The sequence below is a fragment of the Morchella sextelata genome (genome assembly GCF_020137385.1).
Source record: "Morchella sextelata strain SCLS chromosome Unknown scls_4, whole genome shotgun sequence".
NCBI classification, from domain to species: domain Eukaryota; kingdom Fungi; phylum Ascomycota; class Pezizomycetes; order Pezizales; family Morchellaceae; genus Morchella; species Morchella sextelata.
The window spans coordinates 186,112-209,168 of NW_025408619.1; the positions used below are offsets into that span (position 1 = coordinate 186,112).

The window sequence follows — 23,057 nt, forward strand, 5'->3', positions numbered from 1 at the left end:
TTGATGCATGAATGAACAAAGATTCTAGAGCTTTCGGCGCTGCGTGACTGGATTAATACCGAATGGGCTTATTCTTGACTAAAACATATATGTATCTTCAAGACAGTAGTTAACCTTTTTTTTTTCTTTTTCTAAAATGCACAGGGGGATTCTATTTCACTCATCCGATCGAGAGACGAAAGGATACAAGAATTGGCTCATTAAGTGTATTGCTATCTTGAACTAGTAGGTTGCCGACCTCAATTGACGGATTGAAGCTCCTTATGACGTAGTGGGGATCCATCAGCGTGTCTAATCACTTTGTCCATCAATATTTTTTTAAAAAAAAGGGGGGTAAAGCGAGTGTAGAATTGATAGCAGCAGCGACCTAATAAACCACACATTAATACAAAAGAATACTTATCCTCCAAAGAGTGTAAGCTAACGGACGGACAAAAGAAAAAAATAGAGCAATGTAGAAAGTAGAAAACATGGTTAAGATTAACATGGAGAATTCGGACATCATTCGCCCCCGCCATCGGGAGGGCGAATTAAACTTCTTCAAAGCCCCAGTTTGACCCATGAACTTTGAAACACTTCTTAATGATCTCCTCTCCATGCACAATTCTCAAGTGCTGCAAGAGGTTATCCGGCGTGAGAATCCTTTACCGCCTCTCTTGCACCCGGCAACAGTGCAGTAAACCAACGACTGTTTAAGCCCGTGGACTGTCTTACAGTGACGGCTGAAGTCGTTTTTGGTGGTACATTCCTTCATGCAGTCGCTGCTGAGGCAGATGATTCGGAGTCCTCTTTTAGGGCGTTGGCATTGATGGGGGCCTCTGTGCGTGTGATAGTTTAGTTAGTTAAGGCACAGTAGGGGAATATTGAAGGTAGTTCGAAGAGATGAGGGGGTTACACTAGGTCTCCGTTGCATTTCTTATTGCAAGGAATCTCTGGAGACAGATCTCCGATATGGCCCGCATTGACTGGAAGAGGACCGTTGGCATCTGCTGCTGATCCGGGGGGGCTAGACGGTAGGTATACATGAGGGTTCACCTGTTCCGATTCATGAGTGAATGGACCGGGTAGCTCAGAGAGATATTGGTTAAGTGGCTGCTGATATGAACCCGAAGGATTGGTTACTAGGAGTGATCCTGGTGTTCAGACTCTTCTTGGGATATGTCGAAGAACCCGGGCAGATGGTCCGCATCAGCTACAAGAGGATTGTTGACATTTGCTGCCGATTCAGAGGGGCTAGACGGTAGGTGTGGGTTCACTTGTCCGTATTCAGGAACGATTGAACCAAACCGCCCGTAGGGGTATTGGTCAAGTGGATGCTGGTAAGAACCCAAAGGATTGGCTGCTAGAAGTGACACCTGGTGTTCAAACTCTTCTTGGGATAGGCCGAGAAACCCGGGTAGATGGTCCGCATCGACTGCAAGAGGATCGTTGCCATCCGCTGCTAATCTAGCGGGGCTAGGTACATGTAGTAGGTGTGGGTACACCTGCTTTAATTCATTGGCGATTGGATCAAACAGGTATTGTTCAAGTGGCTCATGTTTGTAGAAATCCGAAGGATTGGCTCTTAGAAGCGACACCTGGTTTCCAAATTCTCGTATTGGTGATCGACTTCTTTACCCACCGGAGCGAAGTTCGTGAATATAAATTAGCAAACATCAAAAAAAAAAAAAAAAAACTACCGGTTGATTTGCTCCATTTCTGATTGTCGATAAGGAGGAAGATTCTTGAAATTAAGGCTCGATAGATCTTTTGAGAGAGGGGACGGGGAGACCCTCAACTATATACTTTTTACAATCAAGCTGGTCACCCAGCTAACCCACACTACTATCTATGTCCTCTAGGTAATAACATCGTGTACTAGGCCTAGGTACGCAGACACTTATATTCTACCTAGAGAGCCGCACCATGCACTACATGTTAAATGTACATATTTGTGGTCTTTACACATACATATACATAGTATCATAACTGATAACACGAGATAAATATTCTTAATCTTTCATAAATCGTGATATATGTTTCGACGAAAGTGAACGTAAATGATGGTTTCACAGCAAATATACAGATCAAAATCTCCAAACACCTTGCGCTTTACTCCCCCGACAGTACCGATACATTTCCAGGAAACCTAGGTATATCGCGAAAGCTATGAACTAAATTGTTTGTCTACCATGGCCTCTACCAGCTACCACCATACCTACCTCCTCCCTCGTTTGATAACCTCATAAAAAGCCTTGGCAGGGGTGATTAGGTAACGAGTGATATTTTGTGACCAATCCTGCAACGCCTCATGATCAGTGTACTACACTCTATTCATCCTAGCTGTAGCAGCGAATCAACCCGCTCCTAAAAATCTGTGACTTCAGGCCCGGTGACCTTAGTTCAGGCTCGGTGACCTCAGTTCAGGCTCGGTGACCTCAGATCAGGCTCGGTGACCTTGGTTCACGCCCATGACCTCAGCCTCGATGCCAAAACATATATATGCAACATGTAAGTGTGCAATGTTGATTCGATCGGATCTCGCCAGTATATCTCAGCCTCGGGCACCGAAATTCGAATAGCCTACCGGTCGTGCAGATACGCTCCCGCAGGCGACAGGTGTTGTTTGCTGTTAGCCCTCGCGAGGTCAAATCGTGAATAATCTCTGAGCGTCATCTTTCATGCGAAGCCTCCGTCCGCCGCCGATGAGCTCACTTGGCCTTCCGAGAGAACTATTTTGTGTGCTGGCTCAAGGATAGTTAGCATATGCGTTTAGTCTATCACACTTCGAGTATGGTATGTGCCTAGACGATCCATCACATTAACTTAATCAGATAGTTGTCCAATACTCGTATTTGTTAGGAGGTTTATCCTGGACGTTAATTGGGGACTCGATTCGATTGGATTGGTGAAGAAGTTTCGGAAGGAAAGAAGAGATCGTTTAAACGACGGGCACGAGTTAATTGTTGATACTTCAGTGGTTACTATACTACATGTAGGTTGATCGATTGATTAATTTCGAAGTGATGATTAAGATATATTTGTTTTAAAATGTTTGTTATTTATTTGTTGATTGATTGAAAGAGATTTAGTTTATACCGGATACGAAGAAAGATTTCTGATTATTTATTATTTTATATTCTATTTTGTTATTATTTTTCATGGAGGGGTCTCGGGGTAGTTAACGTTAGTTGACAGAGCAACAAAGAGGGAGCGAAGCGACCGTCACTCTAAGAGTGTGCGTCGGTTTGCTGTTTTATGCCATGGCTTCACCACGAATGGGATAAAGGCAGGTTCCAAATACCATATTATATAATCCGGTACTAACTAGGTGATTCAGAAGATAAATACCGACTCGGAATCAGATGTGGGGATTGTCAAGGATAGTTCCATGAGACTCGGCACACCTGAACAGGTAAGACTTTGTGATTGAATATTAACTTCGGAATATGTTAACTGTTTACAAGGCAGGTACCAAGCTCGAACAAAGACTTGATAAGCTTGATTCCAAAGTGGATGGCTGGGTTAAATGGGCGGTTCGATTCGGGATAGGAGGAATCCTTGTTGGTTTTGGATTAGTACGTTCTTTTGTGAATCCTACATGGTTTTTATTCCACTAATGCGCCTGCAGGTGTTTGAATCGAGAAACCACATGGATAAGAAATTCGACATATTCCAGGCGACGATCGCGAAATCTATCAAAGATTCTGAAGAGAGACTCGAAACAAAGATCAAAGATCAAAGATTCTAAAGAGAGACTCGAAACAAAGATGGCATTGGCTTTTGAGAGACTTTAAATAGGGATAGATCGTTTTGCACGGGGGTTTAATCGGAGTTTGCAAAGATAAATGAACCTGGTATATCGAAGAATCGAGAATGGTTTTAATTCATCACATGCAACCACTCGGTGGCAGATATGGTGATATCGGTGTTCTCACGTACAACACGACAGTAGGCACGTTTCTCCATACCACCTACAGGGAGGCTAAACACCTGATGGAGACTTTTGAATAAAACATAAGAACAAAAGTGAATATAAGATCGGAGTCGGATAGCAAGATCGGAGCCGCTAACCAAGATGGATTGTGTTTGAGCGTTCTACGCTGGTGTTTCTTGCTTGACGTCGTAGGTGCCTGATACATCTAGCTAGGCCCACTGCGCAGGGGTTAGGGTTGTTCAAGGTTAAAGCCACTACACACGGTACCTCCGTACATTCTGTGGACTGCGTACACATACATATGGGCGTGTAACTCAAGCCAAATACTTGTTTCGCTAAAGCAGACAACTGGCCGGAGAGTGTGCTGCGCGACGTCTCTTTGCCCTGCTTTGTAACTACTTCTACGTACCAATATAACCCAAACACTTTCTGCAAGCAAACCTTTTGGCGGCCCTACCTATCATGCCCAAAGAAGGGATTACTATGTGTTTTATCCTAGCTTTCACAAGGAATACTTGCGGTATGTCGCCCATTTTGGCAGCCACCGACCATGTCAGACTGAAGCAAACGCCAGTAAGCTCCTGACTCTTCTCCAAGCCCATGAAAGCGGGTGTCGTCCTTTTAGATAACCAGTAACTACTGGATATCGAAAGGTCTTTAATGTGCGTAGATATTCAGTACCGTCCGTTGCCTAATCCGTCTGTTTACCTAAATAGATCATCTCAGGAGCAAATCGCGACAACCACCGAACCGCCGATCCGCCCTCTCAGCAGCTACGCCACTGTACATTCCAAATCAAGACTCATTTACGCCTGGGGCTGGTGACTTTAAGCTCTGCAGCCCAAGGATCCTGCGTGTGTCAAGTTTAACTCTAAAACTCGACCTGCATAGCCGAAATGCTTGGCCCTCCCTAAGCGCCGGGGGCTCAAACTTGGGGAAACTCTGTATTGGCTCACGAACCGAGCAGAGCACTATTGATAGAGGATGTTCTCTCTCTCTATTGGCTGTGGCCCTACAGGAACAACGGGTTAACCGCTGTTTCAAGGCGCCCTGGGCAGGGAGAAACCTTATTCTGGGCGTTTTGGATGTGTGTATATATAGGGGGAAGATTTCCACTGTTGTGTTGCCCTTTTTTTTTGGTTCATAGTCAATCTTCTCCTTGTTGCTCATACAGTTCTTTTCTGTTGTTTGCGGTTTTTGGTTGTTGTTTTCCTTTTCTCTTTCTATATTCATTCGTAGGTCTTGAAGATCTATTGCTTCCTTTTTTTTTTTATATTCTTCTTTGAGGCAGAGCTTCAATCTCTTTGGCACATCAACCCTACATTAGCAATGTTTACTTCACTACTTCCCTTTCTTCTCCTCTCTGCCCAAGCGCTGGCCCAGATTCCCGAGGCCTTCACTAAAGGGTTTGACCCAGAGACCATCGAGCTCGTCGTAAGATACCCAGACTCCGGCAAGATCCAAGACGGCGAAACCCTCTCTGTAAATGGTGAGTAGAATCTATATACCTCCCATCTTTAAAGGAGTAAAAAAAGACTGACAAATCTTTTACAGAAACCTCAATCCTCCCCGAGTTCGCTCTTGGCGACTCCTCGGCCATCAGCACATCCACAAACTACATAGTCGTCATGCTGGATCCTGACACCACGCCCGACCCATCCACGCAGGTGTTGCACTACCTCCGGACCGACTTTGCCGTTGAGGAGTTCACGAAGCTGTCGTCCGCGAGCAGTGCGGTGCCTGTGCCATATCTGGGGCCGGTCGGGGAGGATGTCAAGACGCACAGGTATGTGTTTTTGCTGTATGTGCAGCCGGACGGATATGAAGGGAAACTGGTCCCGAGCGCCGACGGAGATCGGAGCTTTAATGTTTCGGCGTGGAGAATCGAGAACCAGATGAAGCCAGCTGTAGCCGGAGTACATTTCGTCTGTCAGCCAGACGGTGGGGAGGGCGATGTTGGTGGGGGCGACGGCGCTGAGAGCACTACTACATGCTCCGAGGGAGCGTCAATGACCAGCAGCGCGGCTTTGACCTCGATGCCCGCCCCAACAACCACCTCGACCCCAGATGAAGGGGGCGAGGAAGGTATCTTGACTGACACCGTCGCCCCTCCCGAGGCTACGTCTTCTGCGGCCGCCACTGCCACAGGTACATCCCCCTCGACCCCTGCAACCACCCACACCGTCCTCGTTGGTGGCCCCGGAGATCTCCTCCTCACCTACCAGCCCCCATTCGTCAACGCCCTCCCGGGCGACCTCATCACCTTCGACTTCCGCGAGAAGAACCACACCGTGACACAATCCACCTTCGACACCCCCTGCGTCTCCAACCCCTCCGGCGTCAAGTCCGGCTTCCGCCCCAACGCCGAGGGCACCGCGGGCAAGGAGATCTTTGAGTACCAGGTCGTCGACACGGCGCCGAAATGGTTCTACTGCGCGCAGGGAACGCACTGCAAGGCGGGCATGGTGTTTGCGGTCAACCCGGGCGCAAAGTGGGAGGCCTTTGTGGAGAAGGCAAAGGCGGGCGGGACAGCGCCTGCTCCTTCTGCTTCTGCGTCTGCCTCTGCGTCTGCCTCTGCGTCTGCGTCTGCGTCTGCTTCTGCGTCTACTTCTGCGTCTAGATCTGCTACTACTTCGGCGGGTGTGATCGCTACCTCTACCTCTACCTCTACGGCTACAGCTACGGCCTCGGCTACACAGAGTGGTGGTGCGGCGGTGCCGAGCGCGAATGCGACGGCGCCCGGTGACGGAGCTCCGCCGGCGTTTGAAGGTGCGGCTTCGGCGGGGGCGGTGGTGAGTTGGGTTCTGTTGGGGCTGGCGGGGGTGGCAGCGCTCGTTATGTAGAATCCCTAGCCATGTAGGCAGTGGTCTTGCAATTAGGACGATGTTATTAAAGGTGTAATGGCCGGGAGATGATTAGATGCGTACATGTACCTACTAGCTACATTGCTTTGTTTTTTTTTTATATCTTATTTTATTTCTTTTGTTTTTTGTGTTTTATTATTATATGTTGGGTTCTGTGTAGTTGTACTACTAGTAGTCGGTGGTTAGTTAGAGCTGGTTCCTAATAATACACAAGCTGGAGGGCTTTGGTCCATGATCCATGAAACACTGCGTTGCGTCTTGGAATTCGGTGAAGGTGAAGCTGAAACAATACACGTAGTATGCAAACCAAACAAAACCAAACAAAACCAAACTAAAACAAGCCAAGCCAAGCCAAGCCAAACCCCAAGAACGACACAGCCTCCGAGTGATATCCCATGATGCGCAATATCCCGACCCGTGAAAAGAGAGAACACACGACCGCCAAGCACCCACCCACTTATCCACTCTACTATCTACTGGTATCTCACCCCACCTACCAGCACGAGGCCAAAAAGAAAACCAAATCGCACCTACTACCGGCACCCAACCCAACCGACCCACCAATAGGGAAGTATCCACCCCTCAAAAGGCACAGCAACAACCCCAACCCAACCCAACCCAACCCAAATGCGGCAGCAGCAAGTTAGGCGGCACCCCGACTCCCAACTTGCCAGTGACGGTACCAATCGTGAGATTACAATGTAGGTACATACTTCTCCAGTTAATTGCAACCGCTTTAGAAACCTGCGCTAGTGCCATTTCGGGGCATTGTTGGGCCGAGCAAGGGGAGTTGGGGGGGGGGGGGTTAATGAATTAAGCAAAAAAGGTTTTGGGGGGGGGGGGGGGGCGGTTGTCGAGTCTTATCACGATTCACGGGATGTCACTCGCACTCCCATGCACGCCCACAACCAAGGACTGGTTGATGCCCACACAGCTAATGTTATGTTATGCTAGATTCGTAAAGATGTCTATTCGCACTGCCTACTCCTGCGTAACTTCATGGCTAGATAAGAGAACACAAATAGATCAGACAGATCAAAACATATCAAACAGAACAGAAGAACAGCACAGAAGAGATCGGAAGAGATCCGCACAGATCAGGTCAGAACAGCACAGATCGAACCGGATCAAACAGAAAACCAGAACAGATCAAACCAGCTACAGTAGCTACCAATGCAAAAAGCGAAGCAAGTGCAAATAAAAAATATAAAAAAAACCTACAAAAAAAAAAAAAAGAACACCGCAAAGAAAAACACCCACCACACTACACCCTCCGATACACCGCCACAGCCCCATAAAATCTCTCACCCTGCTCTTCCCTCCCAACACCCGCATACGGAATGCCCACCACCAGCGCCTCCTCAGTCACCGCCAGGCTGCCCGCAAACCTCGCATTCGCCTCGGAGCCCTGCATAACCAACCCCACCGCCACCCTCGACACCTCCTCCACCCTCCCTCTCCCCTCGCTGCCCAACACGTTCTGCAAACGCTGCACAAACCCGACTGGAGCAGGGGCAAGGAGCGCGTCAACATCAACCCACCACACGCCCCCCCGCTCCCCATCCCACAACTCACTCCCCACCCACACACCCCCACTGCCCTTATCCGCAACAATCGTCCGCCCAAACTTCGCGTACCGCGTCAACTCCCCCTCTCCCTCGGCCACCAGCTCCGCGACCAGCCTTGGCTGGTCCCCTTTTGCCAGGGCGTACAAGCGCACCACCCCCGCCTGCACAATGCCATCGACGTCCTCATCCGGACTACCAACCGCAATCCATTCCACCCCCGTCGCTGAGATGCCGGCGGCCAGCGAGGCGGTGCGGGAGAGTGAGGGCGAGGGGATGGTGAACACCAGGCTGGGGGTGTCGTCGACGATGCGGTAGGCGAATGTTTTGCCGGTGCCGGCGGCGATGAGGAGCGTGTGGGATTTGGGAAGGAAGGAGAGGGCTGTGCCGAATGACTCGTAGGTAGCGGTTGTGGAGCAGGGGAGGGATGTTTTTTCGGATGGTGGGAGGGGGATCTGGTGGGTTTTGAGAGAGAGGTCTGCGGTTGTGTGGAGATCGGTGGTGATTGTGATATTGGATTCGGGGGCGGCAGAGGAGGGGACGAGTTGGAACAGCCCGACTTCGCCTTCTCCCATCTGGACCTTCTCGCGGCCCTCACACACCCGTCTCCCGTCGCTGCGACTCCCGCTCACGACTAACCACTCATTCCCGCTGCCGTCCAGGTCCGCAGCTATCATCTTCTCGCCCCACCATCTGCGCCCAATCCCGCCGAGCTCTGCGCCCTTGATCGACAGCGAAACCCACCGCTCCGCCTCACCCGGCCGAAACACATCAATGCGCCCGGCCACTCCATTCTCCGTAAACGGCAGGCTGGGCGTAGTAGCCTCATACGAAAGTGGCCCCGGCGCCGACACCGCAAGCAGCGTCATCCCCTGTGTCTTCCACGCCGTGGACGCCGTTCCGAAGCGCTGGTCTACGGCCGTGTGCCCGCCGGCGGCCTTCTCCACGCGCTGCGGCGTGACGTATTCCGGCTGCTGAGCAGAGAAAGGCGTTGGCGTGGAGGAGGAGGAGAGGAAGTCGGAGAGCGGGAGGACATAGACATTCCCCTCGCCGGGGCGCGACGAGTCTTCGGATTCGGTGGGCGCGCCGACGGCGAGTGAGGGTTTGGAGGAGTCGGGCGTGAAGGCGCCCACAGAGAGGGAGCTGCCGAAGCGCGCGTAGGGCGTGTAGGTCGCTATATATGTCGGTGCTGAGAACTTCGGGGCTTTGGCGTTTGGGTGTGGGGGGTGCGCGGGGGCGGGGCCTGGCGGGGCAGCCAGAGGCGGGAGGGTGTATGTCTCGACGCCAAACTGGTCGGTGTGCACTGTGATGTGCTTGAGCTCCTTGTTGCTAGATTCCGTGATGAGCGGGAGCTGCTCCTGGGCGTGCGAGTGACCAGTATCGCCCGCTCCGCCCCGTGCTTTGATGGCGCGGAAGAGGTCGCAGATGCCCCAGCCGTTGCGGATCTTTTCGTCGGCGTCGATGCCGTTGGCGAACCAGCGGGTGAGGTTTGACCAGCAGGAGACAGTGCGCGAGGTCATTTCGTCAAGGCCGCCGAGGTAGTAGCCGTCGAGCGAGTTGACGAGCATTGGGGACTGTGAAGCCATTGAGTCCAGCCTGTACAGACATATATTAGAATCAACACCACCGCACTACTCTCCACCTTCACGAATCCGCTACAGGAAGGGCAGAAGAAAAAACTCACAAGCTCGGTCCAACAGCAAGATCGCTCCTCAACGCCGCCAATCCCCTCATTGTGCAGTATCTCAGCACAAACTTGTTGACCTCCCTCCCCATCCTCTTATAGATCTCCATGATATCGTCAATAGGCACCTTCCACTCGCCCCCAATCCACGCCCTCGACACCTCGCCCATCCTCGCCAACCTCGCCGCCACCATAAAATCTCCCCCAAAATCCAGCACGCGGTGCGCCTTCTCCTCATCACCACCAAAATCCACCGCCGCCAGCGCCGCCAGAAATCCACTCGGCAGGCGGATCGCGTGCCAGCTCGCATCCTGCGTCTGGTGCCCCGCGATAGCAAAAATAAACGAAATCAGCCCCTCCAGGTGCTCCTGCTCGGCTGCGCTGCGCAGCGTAGTGTCGTTGAGGTAGCCGTATTTTGAGATGATGTGCTCGACGCTGGCGACGAGGAAGGGAGGCCAGTGGGCGGCTTCGGCGGCAGAATCGGTGGAGAGGCATTGGTATCCCCAGTCGGGGAAGAAGGCGCCGGATTGGAGGAAGGGCGCATTGGTAGGCGAGAGGAGGAGCGGCGAGATGAGGGGCGTGATTTGTGTCAGGTCCGGAACGCTGTTGGGGAGAGAGAAGAGGTGCGTCGAGCGGTGGAGAACTTCGTTGTGTACGCTGTGGAAGAGGTTAGTAGTGGTCGCGTGCCTCACCAAAGGGGAGGGACAGAGCTTACAGGACCCCGCAGGAAAGGGCGGTGCCCCAGTAGAGTGTCGAAGCGATAAGGTGCCGCATCGTAATTGATTGCTTGCACTGTTCAGAATCAAAAGAGGGGAAGGAAGGAGAAGAGAAAGAGTCAGGGCAAAGGGGTGGGGGGGAGGCGAAGGGATTAATACCCGCACCACTCTATTCTACTCGGGATATATATCCTAGATAACCACCCTCGCTCGATTCACGGACCTTGTTGGGCATAAGCTGACTGACTGACTGACTGACTGACTGACTGACGGACGGACAGACTCGGGGATCTGCATGTTTTGTTTGTGTACATATGAATCTGCAGCTCATGCACTCCATGCAGCCACCCCAGGACCACAAGGATAAAGAAGGTGCAAGGACAGAGCAGAGAGCTCTCCGTTCCAGATGAGATTCGTGCCAAGGCGCCTCCCGGCGAGAATGCGGGGAATGCCGACCGGGGAGAGCCCTGCAGCCGAGAAGGCGTAAGCAAATCGAGATGCGAGTGAGGGGCTGTGATATATTATCCGGGTTTAATATATATCGCTGTCTACTAGAGGAAGGTAGGTATCTCACTCACAATACTCTCTATCTCCTCCAGCTTGACGGTGGTGCTGCCTGCTGCTGCTGCTGCTGCTGATGTTGTCTAGATGTTCTTCACAGCTTCCTTCCTCTCTGCATGCACCCTCGGAACAGGTTCGTGCAGAGCCTCACTCACAGACGATGCTCTCTCGGCCAGCTAACGCAGTGAGGAAAGCTCCCGTGATAAGCATACGTACCATCCAAGACTTTTTCTGTTTTGCACCGTAGAATTCAGCTGGTCGTGCGGTTGCAGTTGCTGTTATGAGTGTGAGGATACGGATCCTAGACAGGCATTCAGAGTAAAATACCCGGTGAGGATCTTGGTATCGTATCGTGTTCTCGAAGGAATGGCCTGTGCCGATCGAAATGTCCTGCCTGCTTCGTAACAAAGCCCAGGCTCGCCAGGGGCTGCAGCTGTTGGCTGGGAAACACTAATCGGGTGTGTAGACTTGTAGAGGCCCAAACAACGATTGGATTGGTTTGGGCTCGATGTCGGCCAGCCAGCAGAAACAATGGATTGATGGTGGAGGGAGAGTCCTCCAACCATGAAGATACTTATACCGGCCAGCCTGGTATATCTGTTCTCCTTGTCTACAGTGCTGGGTGTCCTCTCCCGCTATGAATACGTTGTTGCCAACTACATGTATTGACTAATTAACCATCCTTACTGTGACGACGCGTAATGCAGATATATGCTCATGTTAAGCTTAACTCCATCCCTGTGCTGTGCTGTGCTGCAATTGCGCTGTGTCCCCCAGACAGCACAGCACCGGCGTTCATCCATTCACGAGTAGAGTACTCTACATGTAGCTAGCACACAAAACCCGTCAGAGAGTCAAAGCCACGAGAAACAGCATACCATCTTATCTCTTGGCGCCGCGCCGCGGAACACTGACTGGCAAGCTGTACTACTAACCTGCCAGGGTCAGGGCTAACGTTCTCACACAGCTACCGGACATCAAATCTTCCCCTTATGCTACCTTGGCGACATGTAGCGGGGAGGATATAAACAAGAATTGACTTTGGCCCAGGTGAGGTGTTGTCGCTGCTGTTAATGTTGTGGGGATTTGGTGGTTCTGTACGTTGCTATCACTCCGTAAGTGCTGGTAAATTCTCTATTATTTTCTGCGAGTTCATTGTTCTACAACTACTATTCTCGTGGGCTATCGTGCTCGCTCAAATAACCTCAAAGTGGCTTTAAACAACCCTCGTATACAACTCGGCAAGATACATATTAGAAAGCAGGGCGCCACAGCAATGGCTTTTAGGGTCTTTTCATATCAGTTGATAACGTTTAAAGTTTACACTTTGCTCCTGTGGATCATGCATTCGGGTGCCTAGAATGATGCACCCAGATCTACATCTGGAACCTCAAATAGAATACGCACCACCACTTGAACGTCCCCGCAAAAGTACGAAGCTCGCCAATAGAATGTCAATGAGTTATGAGGCCGTTTGTTTTATATGTCAATAACACTAGCCCGGCGGGCTGTATACACTATATATATGCGGGAATAATAGTGAATGACAATGTCAAAGGCATACGAGGCGAGTCCCCCCGGAGTAGTCTCTCCCACTCGACTCAAGCTGCTCACCGTTTAAGTATTGCGGGTTACCACAAGTAAGCGTTGCAACCAAAATTGGTATGGGAGTGCAACTTCAAACACCTATTTCTCCACAACCACAAGGGTATAGAGCAAAAGAATGGTAGATATGGATTCCCCGGCAGTGATAGTACATATTGCTCAAGTGTCATTTCGAGAGTGTGACTTTGAAATTTTGGTCTTGTTAGGTGGTTTGTATGGTTACTTACTACATGTATCCCTACGTTCACCTACTTATAGTAACGAGCAATAATTAATTACGCTATTATCAGTGAATCTGACCGATCCAGCGATTCTAATGGAGGTTTGATGTCTGTCCCAGTTGATATGAATTCAATTCCCTACAGTTACAGAGACTTTCCTCCAATCCAGCGGTCAGGCTCATGAGAATATATATATACTCCCAATATATCTTCGATTCCTTCTAAATATCACAACCCAAACAGCCCTAACCCAACCCAAGCAAACACAACGTTAACAACCATCTCCAAGCAGTGTGGTCGTAGTGAGTTAGTAGGGACAATTAACTCGAGATACCGCTCCCGTTATCAGATACACCTTATCCTACTCAATTAAGGTAAGCAAATACCTCGAAGCATCCGGGAAAGACACGGACGAAGTATCTGTTGGGTAAGCCGGCCAGAATCAATACCTTACCCAGTACTAACTCAAACCCCACGCAAACTGAAACACACCAACCTCCACTAGCTAGAAGATTGCTACTAACAATAAGAACACTATGCGCAACGCACCCACCAGAAAATCTAAACCCAAACTACTAAAAGTCCAAGATCACGTGCTCGAGTGATAATCCATGACCACAATACCAAAACAGCAGATGAAAAAATTAGTATTGTGGAGCGAATCGCAGGATATTTATTCGTTAGAAAAAGAGCGAAAAAATTGATACTTAAAGCGAATTACCACAAGATATTTACCCCTTCACTGATAAAAGAAATAAAAAGGAAATAAAAAAAAGTTCCCAACTCCCATCCCCTGCGGCCGGGGTGGAAGCTGGTAATCTTCCGCCGAAATCACCACCGGATGGTGTGAAGTCAGCGTGGGTTGAACGCGCACGCATTATTTAAGACACAGCTGGTATTGAGACAATGGCTCGGCCAAATACCGCTGGGACATCCAACCCAATGTCGATAGCATGTTCTTTGATACCTTTAACCTGGATCTTGGCCCTTTCCTAGCTTATCTCATCTGATTGCGGGTGGGTGAAAGTTTAGATCTTTGGCATACGCGGCCAGTTCTGAAAAGTACTCCTTGCTGGGGTATTTTACACGTTGCTCCGAATTAAGCTTTTGATCGTAGCCCGACCGGCTCCAGTAACATTGCACAACCCCACAACGTCTTCTGAGTCACTTCATCACCGCCTCCTGTCCGGTGACGAGCATACTACGAGTCTCGAGACTTGTATCATCACGAAAGAGCAGTCGATCAACACCTTTACATTACCTGCTTTAACAACTAGAAGATGCAGACTACATAGCTCACACCGAGAGCAAAGGCTATGTAAGCCTTGAGACCTTGAAAACCAGAAATTTTGTTGAGTCACCGGCTCCAATACAAGTCTTAAGACATTCTTCGAGCAATACCAACTTCTATCGTGAGAGATAACCCATTTCATCTTTATCTCCACCATAGAAAGTGGGCTCCTTACCCGCATATCTACGGCTGACGTATGTACTCGGCTTCAGTTCCTTAGGCAGCTCCATCTACTCTGGCCACAACAACTTTGAAGTAGATCATTTAGATAAGAGAAAACAAAGAGCACGTATGGGAGATACAAGCACCTATGGCTCACAGAGAAAGATCTTCCAGCATTTTGTCTCGAAACTACAGCGACCTACAAAAGTATCGATCCCCTCTTGTCGTTTTTGCCCCGCACTAAAGGAAATTCGAAAATTCGCAAAACCACATCACACCCAGTTGAAGCCAAATCTTTCAGATACTAGTGGTAATTGAGATGAGAGCGGCTCATAGAAAGACTGGAATACTTGGAACTCCGGTACTCCCTGTCTGACGGGTTTGAGCGCCTTGGAGATGAAAACACTCCGCTTTTTCGCCGGAACCCGGAGGGAGAAAAAGACGAACACTAATATTATCACAATTTCTTTGATTCAACAATCCCTTAACCTCTACAACCTCAAAAATCTATCTCTCGAAACCGACGATGCATGAGCTATTTTTGTTGATGTTCCAATCATCAAAAACAAGTTTGCTGAGGTATTTTTCAATACTAATACAGATGAAGGTTTCTATCAGGTATAGAGCCTACATCAGAAGTTAATATCTTAGAGATTAATTACAACCTTCTATCCTTTCAACTAAGGCAATATGGACCTTAGCCACCCTTAGTTTTGGTTTCCCCGAGTGTATCCCGAGTGTATAAGACGACATACAGTCCCCTACATCTCCCATCGCAGAAACTCCAATAACGGTGGGAAAACAGAGAATTATATAGGACGAGATACCGCGAGATATTTCATTTCCTCGAGACTGTGGGAAAGCCTGCGGTGATACCATCGAATGACGAGACAAGTTTTTGGCGAGGGTAAGAGGCATAGGTTTTAGGACACTGGAATCTGGTTATATGCTTGGACAAAGCAGATTAAGAACCAACCCGTGGCAATACGTGTTAAGTCATCTTTTCATCTCCAATACATAATGGTCAAAATACTTACAGCTACGTAGCTAACGTAGCTAACGTATTTTTCGAAACAATCAAGTATCCCAAGATATAGAGACTTTATAAGAGATCAACATTATTTCCAACAATCTACGTACTATGCCCTACCGAAATCGAGTCAACGCGGGGCCACGGAAAAGTTTACAATTTTTTGTCTCATGACCTTTGCTACTAAACGTTATTTCCGTCACCGATGATCACTCGGTGTGCTTCGACCTCGTGGTATTTATCAGCACGCGTCGCTTTTTGAAACCGCACTCATAACTAGTCCTATTATCAAGTGGGCCCATCCCTGCCGTAATACCATAATCCAAAAACTAATAACAGGGATTTCAATATTACTATTGAAAAAACTATTAAATTTCCTCCAACCAAATCAACTACACAAAGAATGTTTTTCCTTGATAGTGATGTTTATTGACCTCACCGTTGCGATCGTAAGCGAGGTTACAATCCTCAACACATTCAAAACGCGACGTCTTGCCCCCCCAAAACTTACATCTGAGAAAAATTTTCTACACCGAATATTCTAATGTGGTAGGCACATACATCAGCCGCTTTCTCGCAAGAAAATAACTTTCCGCGGTATGTACACACAGCAAGCATAATAGTTTTGACAGTAACCCTGACGAACTTTTTCCTGCGCATACTGCAGGATCCGCCATCAATTCCGAATAACACCGGTACCGGCGTCATTCATTCCTCAGGCACGCACCACCCGCGACAGAAACAGACATGCAAGGTACCGATCATCTCGCCTGTTTTTAATCGTAACTTCACACCTTAAGTAAACGCTTCCAGTATTGAGTTTCAAAACTTTGTTACCCCTGATGACTTGGTCAATGATCATCAATGTACATCCCGCGTCACCAAGGGAGAGGGCACCAAAAAAGTTTTTCGCACGCACGGACCAGAGGGTATCGTCATCGGTCGACACGTAAACCCCTGCCAGAGCAGTAGCAGAGCCGCAGCCCTGTGTCTCTCTCTATCGCTCTATCGATAACAGAAATCAAGAGCCTACTATACGGCAACTTCCGGAACGAAACAGCTGACAAAAAAAAAACGGACATGAGGAAACTCACGAGAATTCGAATTCCTGGTCAAGGCGCCTCGGAGAAATTTGGTCGAACCGAGAGAACTCAAAGGATTACTAATAACGATGGATGAATGAGTGACGATGATGATTTAGGCGACTGTCTTATTTGGAGATCGTGCAGCTTCAGTCGCAACGTCCATCCCTAAATGGGCGATGGTATTGTGGCTTTCTTGGCGCACCCTCTCATCCTCTCGTTAGACGCCCGGCCCCCATCCATGGGCCAGCAACACCACCTTCAGCCAGGGTTAGGTTTGAGCCATCGACACATAGTTACATGTTTTTCTTCACTTTGGCTTCACGTAAGTACCCCGTTTTTTTCAGAACAGTATCACATCATATCATTATGGCCTGGGTCGATCATTCAACTTGTAAACGTCATAGACTTATTATTCATTGCAACGAACAACTAACTGTACGTATGTAGGTACACTCGTGGGGGTTTCGGTAGAGTATGATGTTGTTCTCACCGCGCGAAGCTGTGATAACCCGTAATGCACATAAACAGAAAGTGCACATTCCCTTCCTTTTCCTAGCCGTATGGTAGGCTACTGTTCCGACGTCAAAATTAAAAAAGATCGTCTCCGGAAATTTTTTTGTCGCCTGATTTGTGCGAGCTACCGACATGGAGAAGATGAGAGACTTCACTCTTCTCACGGATCACGGCTTCACTGTATATCACTCGGTAAATACTCCAATATTGAACAACCCAATCCCAGGACGGATAAGGCTAGGTTTGAAAGAACAAGCTTTCTTTCTCTTAAACACTTATGTGCCACCTGCGTCGGAGTTTAGAACAGCCTTTCTTACTTTGCCTGCTTCTTCTCCCTGCATCTACCTACTAATGTACCTACACTCTTTCTAACCATCACCATACTCTCACCTCAATGTCGTCACTCCTCTACATATTTACCCCTGTCACGGTGAGCTTTAACTACCACACAACAGGAAGAAACACAACCGACTAATATTACTCCACTTATTACCATTTCCTACTCCTTATTTTACGTTTCAGGATGGAGGAAAATAATAAGCTTGTGAGTACAGCTCTGCTTTGGCAGATGTGATACGCCCTAGCTTCTGCCCAACAGTTGGCAGAAACACATCAGTATGCAATGCATGTCTCATATTTTTCATCTGTCCATCCGAGCGAACTGCCGACACAACTTACACTCCTGTGTGTACCCTGGAGCACTGACCTACTTGGGTCACGGCGTTACAGAAATAGATTTCGGAGCAAGGCTGGCTTCCAGAAGACCTTTTCTTTCTGGAAATCCTTGGCTTTCGTGGAGTTGAATTGACTTGGAAGCTAGTGTAGGGTAGCTACTAGCATGTCTCAGCCGCTCATGTCGATGATGGCGGTTGGGGTTGTGGTTAGCTTAGCTGGCACACCACCCCAACGTCGGATTCGATGAAGACAGTCATTTCTCCGAATTTCTTTCTTTATTTCGCTAGGGATACCTACCGAGAAAGTAAGTAAGCTGGACCAAATTAAATGAGACGAAACAACCCTTTTACAGCCTGTCAGCCAGCCATGGCCAGCCAACTACATAACTTGAATCCCATGGAAAAAGAACCTCGTGCTGATGACTGAGGTGAGGTGACGAGGCCATCCATCCATCATCGCGATGGGATGGACTGATAGACCAGTCTGAATCTCGATGTAGGGATGGGAATCCATCTCGGCCTTGTAGTTAGTTAGCTGTGTAGGTTAGCTGGTTTTCTTTTCTTAGCCCGGTTCTCAGATGTGCAGGGTGTGTACATCTCATACCAGGACTATGTTCATAGTAGGCTCATACTAGTCCGCACAATTGCTCTTCCGGAGCGAGGAGCAAAAGGTCATCATGCTTCTCCTCAGGCCAAAAAAGAATTGCATTTAGGAACGAATTCGAGTAATTTTCCATCTCCACGGCAAGACATTGGGCATTGGCCATGTCCCTCATCTTGATTCGCGTCTACGTCCAACGCCCGTTTTATGCAATTATTTTCCAACTAACTACATCGAATTGAGTAGCAGCACTAGCTCGCCTAGATTCCATGCCATGTTATGTGGTGTAGAGTAGGACTTTGAGGAGGCAAGGAAGCATGAAAAAAAATTATATCGACACGTATGTTCGTTGCCTGCCTCTACGCACAACACGGACCCCCCCGAAATCCTCCGCCGTGCATCATAGTAGATGTCCAGAATAGGGCAAAAGAAGAAAGAAAGAAAAAGAGGAGATAGAAGAGTTGGAAAAAAGAAATAACCTCACGTTGTGGTAGAGTGCTCGGTCTGGGTGGGGATCTTTTGGTACTGGATAGAGTAGATGAGCTCTCAATTGGAAGAAGCGCGCGTATGTAATAGTAGAGCCCGGTATTGATCATGCAGAGCACTCAGTTAACAGTTCAAGATACGCCCCTCCCAATGGCAAACTTATGTAACTGATTAACTAATGTAATCCCCACCTCCCATAACCCATAACGTCCCCATGATATATATATCTTAACACAACCTCACAAACTAAAACCTTAATTATAAGAGGAAAAGAAAAGAAAAAAAACCCACCAATATTAACCCCACTCCTCAATTGCAAACGTACCAAAAAGGGAAAAGGAAATTTTTTCCCTCTTTATCGAATTGATTTCGACACGGGCCAACTACACATACACTAGGCGGCTACCCATACCATACTTTCCCAACCCTGATACATATTCCTACTCTAGCGCAAGAGCAACCATATGCGGTCCCCATACCCGCCTACCTAGTGGCAGCATTAACCTCAGTGCTACTAACTCTAGTTCCCGCTAACTAGTATACCTAGCTGGCTAGAGTAACGCCGCTCCCCTCCCCCTCCTCCTCCCTCACCGTCTCCCTGTCCGCCCCATTCCACCCCCATCCATCCATGTATGTACATACGTCGAGGGCAGTTTTCGGCACGGTAATTGTACATAAGATACTAGGCATGTATGTATAAGCTAACGCACATCTCTCCGCTCAAGTGCCACGAAGTGCGCGTGACTACTGTAGACTGCTGCTGCTCCTGCTGCTCAATTCTACACTCAGGCCGCCACTGTATCCTGTATCCTGTATCCTGTATGTACATATGTATGTAGGTGGAAAGTGTGCGTAGGTAGGGTGGATGGGGGGTAGGGTAGGGTCTGTGGGCTAGATATACTCAAATGGTTAATGATGTGATATGGTGATAGTGGCCGTGGTGCCGGCGGTGGTGGAGGCGATGATGATGGTGGTAATATCGGGACTCAATATAAAGCCCGCTTCTACAGATAAGATATAGTGCTTGGGTACTAGCCGGTGGTATGGCTTATTCGTCATTGCCCGTTGGTGGAATGGATGTCTATCTCATCGCAGCCGGACGTCCATGGGTTGTCTGCCCTATGGGAGTGGAGTATGGGTGCATAATCGGGATTCGTGCATATGTCTGGAAGAATTAATGAGCCCACAAAGTAATTGTTTTATCCGTGCACTAGTGAAAATGAAAAAAGAAAAAAATCTGTTCAGTAGAATAACCTGTAGCTTCCAATTGATATCGTCTATGCAGCCAGAGATTTATCGCAAAGTAAAGTAAATTCGGACAAAAAGTCTTTCCAATACTAAGAGATAGAAAAATAGATGTAAAGTACTCCGGTAATAACCCCGTATCGCCCAATACCCAACCGAGGTAACCATCCTGCCAAAGACAAATGAAAGTCCAAAAGAAAAGACCAAATGATAAGCTTTCAAAATCTATCATCTACTGTAACTCCCCCAGATTCATTCAAGTCGTAAAAAACCTCTTTCCCAATTTTAGACATGTCGTTCGTAACTTCATGAGATTTGTACTTCACGGCGCCTGTCCGCTGAAAAGTCTCGAAACACCGGAACCAAATAACAACCAAACTCCAAGCAACACCAGAAAATAAAAGGAATGTAAAAACAAAATGTCGAAAGCAGCGAATTCCGCCAAAGAATTTATCGCAGTGGCCAATCCTCTCGATTTCCACGTTAATCATGTAATATAATAGCGCCAAACCGGAAAGAAAACACCGAGGAGGGAGAAGAGACACCGAATCCAGATGTTCCAGTAAAAGAAAAACAGAAATAAACCCAAACCCCCAAATGCTCCTTAACCCCAAAAAGTATCCATAAAAATAGAGTAGTAAACAAAGAAAATCGTGTAAGCATAAGACATTGATGGACCTTTAATATACCAAAACACCAATCGATCCAGGGCAGGCGAGTTGTTGATCTAATTAAAAAAAGAAAAGTATGGGTTGTGGTCATTGGCCGCTCATTGCCCATCCCAGTTCTGGCTGCGAAGCATTCTTGAGTCGGCGACCGGGGACAAGCCCGAGTTGTGTTGCATAGGTTCTAGCCATTTCTCGGACCTCAACTTGGCCATACGGTCGCAAATCTCCTTCTCACTTCTCTTGCTGAGAAGAATATTGACTTCATTGAATGAAAGGCCTTTGTTTACCAAGATTTCATCCTCAGCGGGTGTCCAGGGCTCGAGGTATCGGGAAGAGGACGAAGCCGGGGATGGAAGTTGTGGAGCTTGATACGTGTGCATTGGCACCGAATAGCCGGAATGACCCCATGGTCTCTGTTGAGCCAATGATTGGTAGTAGTGATTTTGGCGAATCGGAGATTCCGATGTAGAAAGCGCATAATGGGGCATCGATGGGGGGATCGAGTGATGCATCTGTGGTGTGCTGGGATTGGTCACAGGAGCCGGTGATTGGTTGTTGATACAGCTCATTAGTAACTTTGGGCTGTTAGAGATAGCTCCGGCTGCTGCTGTGGATGCCATCTCGCTTGCGAAAGAAGACGAAGTGGTTGTAACAACGGGAGGCCGGCGGTGTCCATGGTAGTACTTCAAAGTACCGGAAGCAAGACGGCGCCAGCGGAACTGGCAAGCATGGGAAGTTCTACCGGGAACTGTGAATATGTTAGTGATATGATATTTTGATAACCTAATATTCTAGACCTACAGTGTGTTGCGATTTCCTTCCAGCCAAGTCTCTGCTCCTCCTTCAATTGCTTGAGCAAGATATCGTCTTGAGGGTCCCATGACATGGGGGTGCGAGGAGTCTTGGGCCTAAATAAAAAAAATTAGTATTGTGAATTCAATATAAAGAAGATATATTGCTTACTTTTTCCTTCCAAGAACATCATATTCATCTCCGCCACATCTAGTAGAGTTGGTACTAGTTCTGGGAGAACTGCAGCCACAAATCAGTTTTCCAATGCTCCTCATTATTATACGGAGTACCAAGTTGGACTAACCTCCTGCTCTTCCTTTTTGCTCCGTTGATATCTGCACCAACTTTCTGGTCGGTCATCATGTCCATGTGATCGAATCCCAAGAGGCTGCCCCTCCTCCTTGACAAATCAACCTCAAATGAATCTCTGTAGTTTGTCTGTGCTGCCGGTGTCCATGGGCTGCTAGCTACAGAGCTACTGCGAGTACTAGTTGAAGCAGTGGTGGGTGAGTTCTCTTCAGACCACAATGCCGATGGCGAAGAAACCCCAGAACTATCACTAGAAACTGAATCCGGTGAAGATAGAAGGGAAGAAATGGAATGCTTCTTCACAACTGTAGACCTGGTGCTCCTGCGTGTTGGCTCAGCTGAGGCATCTACTGGAAATCCAGCTCCAGCAGGTGTCGATGCTGCTGATGATACTGCAGAACCGGAATTCGAGTACGAATCTGGGAAGTATGAACCCACTGACGGAAGGGGGTACTTGGAAGGGGCGAATTCTTGCATGTGGGGACGTCTGTTGTATTGGTATGGAGGGGTTGGAAGGTTGGCTGTGTTGATGGGAGGTAACTGAATTCGAGAGTCGGAGGTAGGAAAGGGTGAGGGAGAGGTCGAGGTAGACATGTTTGTTGATTGACTTGTAATGAATTGAGCTGGGGGCATCAGATTAGCTTGATGAGGTCCAGGCTGGATGAAGGTTGTATGAGATGAGAAGCACGAAAGCATGAAAGGGAGGGGAGGGATCGGAGAATTAAATGAAAAGAACAGAGGAGGGGAAGAGGAGGGCTACTGGGAAGAGGGACGAAGAGGAGGGTATGAGGAGGAGGGTAAGAGAGACAAGTAAGGTAAGAAACTAGACTGCACAAGCAAGCTAACAGATGCAAGCACACACTAGGCCCTCTCACAGTCTTCTCACTCACACACACCTTTGAGGAAAAAATCGGCCACCACCCACAAACTAACCTCCACTAATGTCTAGCCTTTTCCTGGATCACTCAATCTCACTGGATGGGCGAGAAGTAAAAATAAAAATAACCCCCAACTTAGGCCGACCAGCGCCGAAGGTATGTAGGTAGGTATGTAACGAATTGAGGCAATT

At 48.4% G+C, this 23,057-nt stretch overlaps 6 protein-coding genes across 6 annotated transcripts; 2 read left to right on the plus strand and 4 right to left on the minus strand.

The window, feature by feature from the left end:
• Positions 1–2,481: 2,481 nt before the first annotated feature.
• H6S33_009970 (uncharacterized protein) lies at positions 2,482–3,730 on the plus strand (the record flags this gene model as incomplete). The annotated part of the gene is made up of 8 exons (XM_044841713.1): positions 2,482–2,490; positions 2,756–2,775; positions 2,842–2,887; positions 2,958–2,974; positions 3,178–3,268; positions 3,320–3,394; positions 3,447–3,557; positions 3,611–3,730. 8 exons carry the CDS (start codon positions 2,482–2,484, stop codon positions 3,728–3,730), a joined length of 489 nt encoding a protein of 162 aa, XP_044697113.1.
• A 318-nt stretch (positions 3,731–4,048) lies between these two features.
• On the minus strand, positions 4,049–5,149 carry H6S33_009971 (uncharacterized protein; the record flags this gene model as incomplete). The annotated part of the gene is made up of 5 exons (XM_044841724.1): positions 4,049–4,134; positions 4,192–4,369; positions 4,432–4,534; positions 4,800–4,928; positions 4,983–5,149. 5 exons carry the CDS (start codon positions 5,147–5,149, stop codon positions 4,049–4,051), a joined length of 663 nt encoding a protein of 220 aa, XP_044697114.1.
• Positions 5,150–5,245: 96 nt separating this feature from the next.
• Positions 5,246–6,759, plus strand: H6S33_009972 (uncharacterized protein; the record flags this gene model as incomplete). The annotated part of the gene is made up of 2 exons (XM_044841735.1): positions 5,246–5,405; positions 5,471–6,759. 2 exons carry the CDS (start codon positions 5,246–5,248, stop codon positions 6,757–6,759), a joined length of 1,449 nt encoding a protein of 482 aa, XP_044697115.1.
• Positions 6,760–8,044: 1,285 nt separating this feature from the next.
• Positions 8,045–10,803, minus strand: H6S33_009973 (uncharacterized protein; the record flags this gene model as incomplete). The annotated part of the gene is made up of 3 exons (XM_044841746.1): positions 8,045–9,941; positions 10,030–10,686; positions 10,745–10,803. 3 exons carry the CDS (start codon positions 10,801–10,803, stop codon positions 8,045–8,047), a joined length of 2,613 nt encoding a protein of 870 aa, XP_044697116.1.
• A 7,710-nt stretch (positions 10,804–18,513) lies between these two features.
• H6S33_009974 (uncharacterized protein) lies at positions 18,514–18,663 on the minus strand (the record flags this gene model as incomplete). The annotated part of the gene is made up of 1 exon (XM_044841757.1): positions 18,514–18,663. One exon carries the CDS (start codon positions 18,661–18,663, stop codon positions 18,514–18,516), a length of 150 nt encoding a protein of 49 aa, XP_044697117.1.
• Positions 18,664–20,988: 2,325 nt separating this feature from the next.
• On the minus strand, positions 20,989–22,582 carry H6S33_009975 (uncharacterized protein; the record flags this gene model as incomplete). Its single annotated transcript, XM_044841768.1, has 4 exons — positions 20,989–21,635; positions 21,689–21,795; positions 21,851–21,919; positions 21,984–22,582. The coding sequence occupies 4 exons, from the start codon at positions 22,580–22,582 to the stop codon at positions 20,989–20,991; spliced, it is 1,422 nt and encodes a 473-aa protein (XP_044697118.1).
• Between the last annotated feature and the right edge of the window lie 475 nt (positions 22,583–23,057).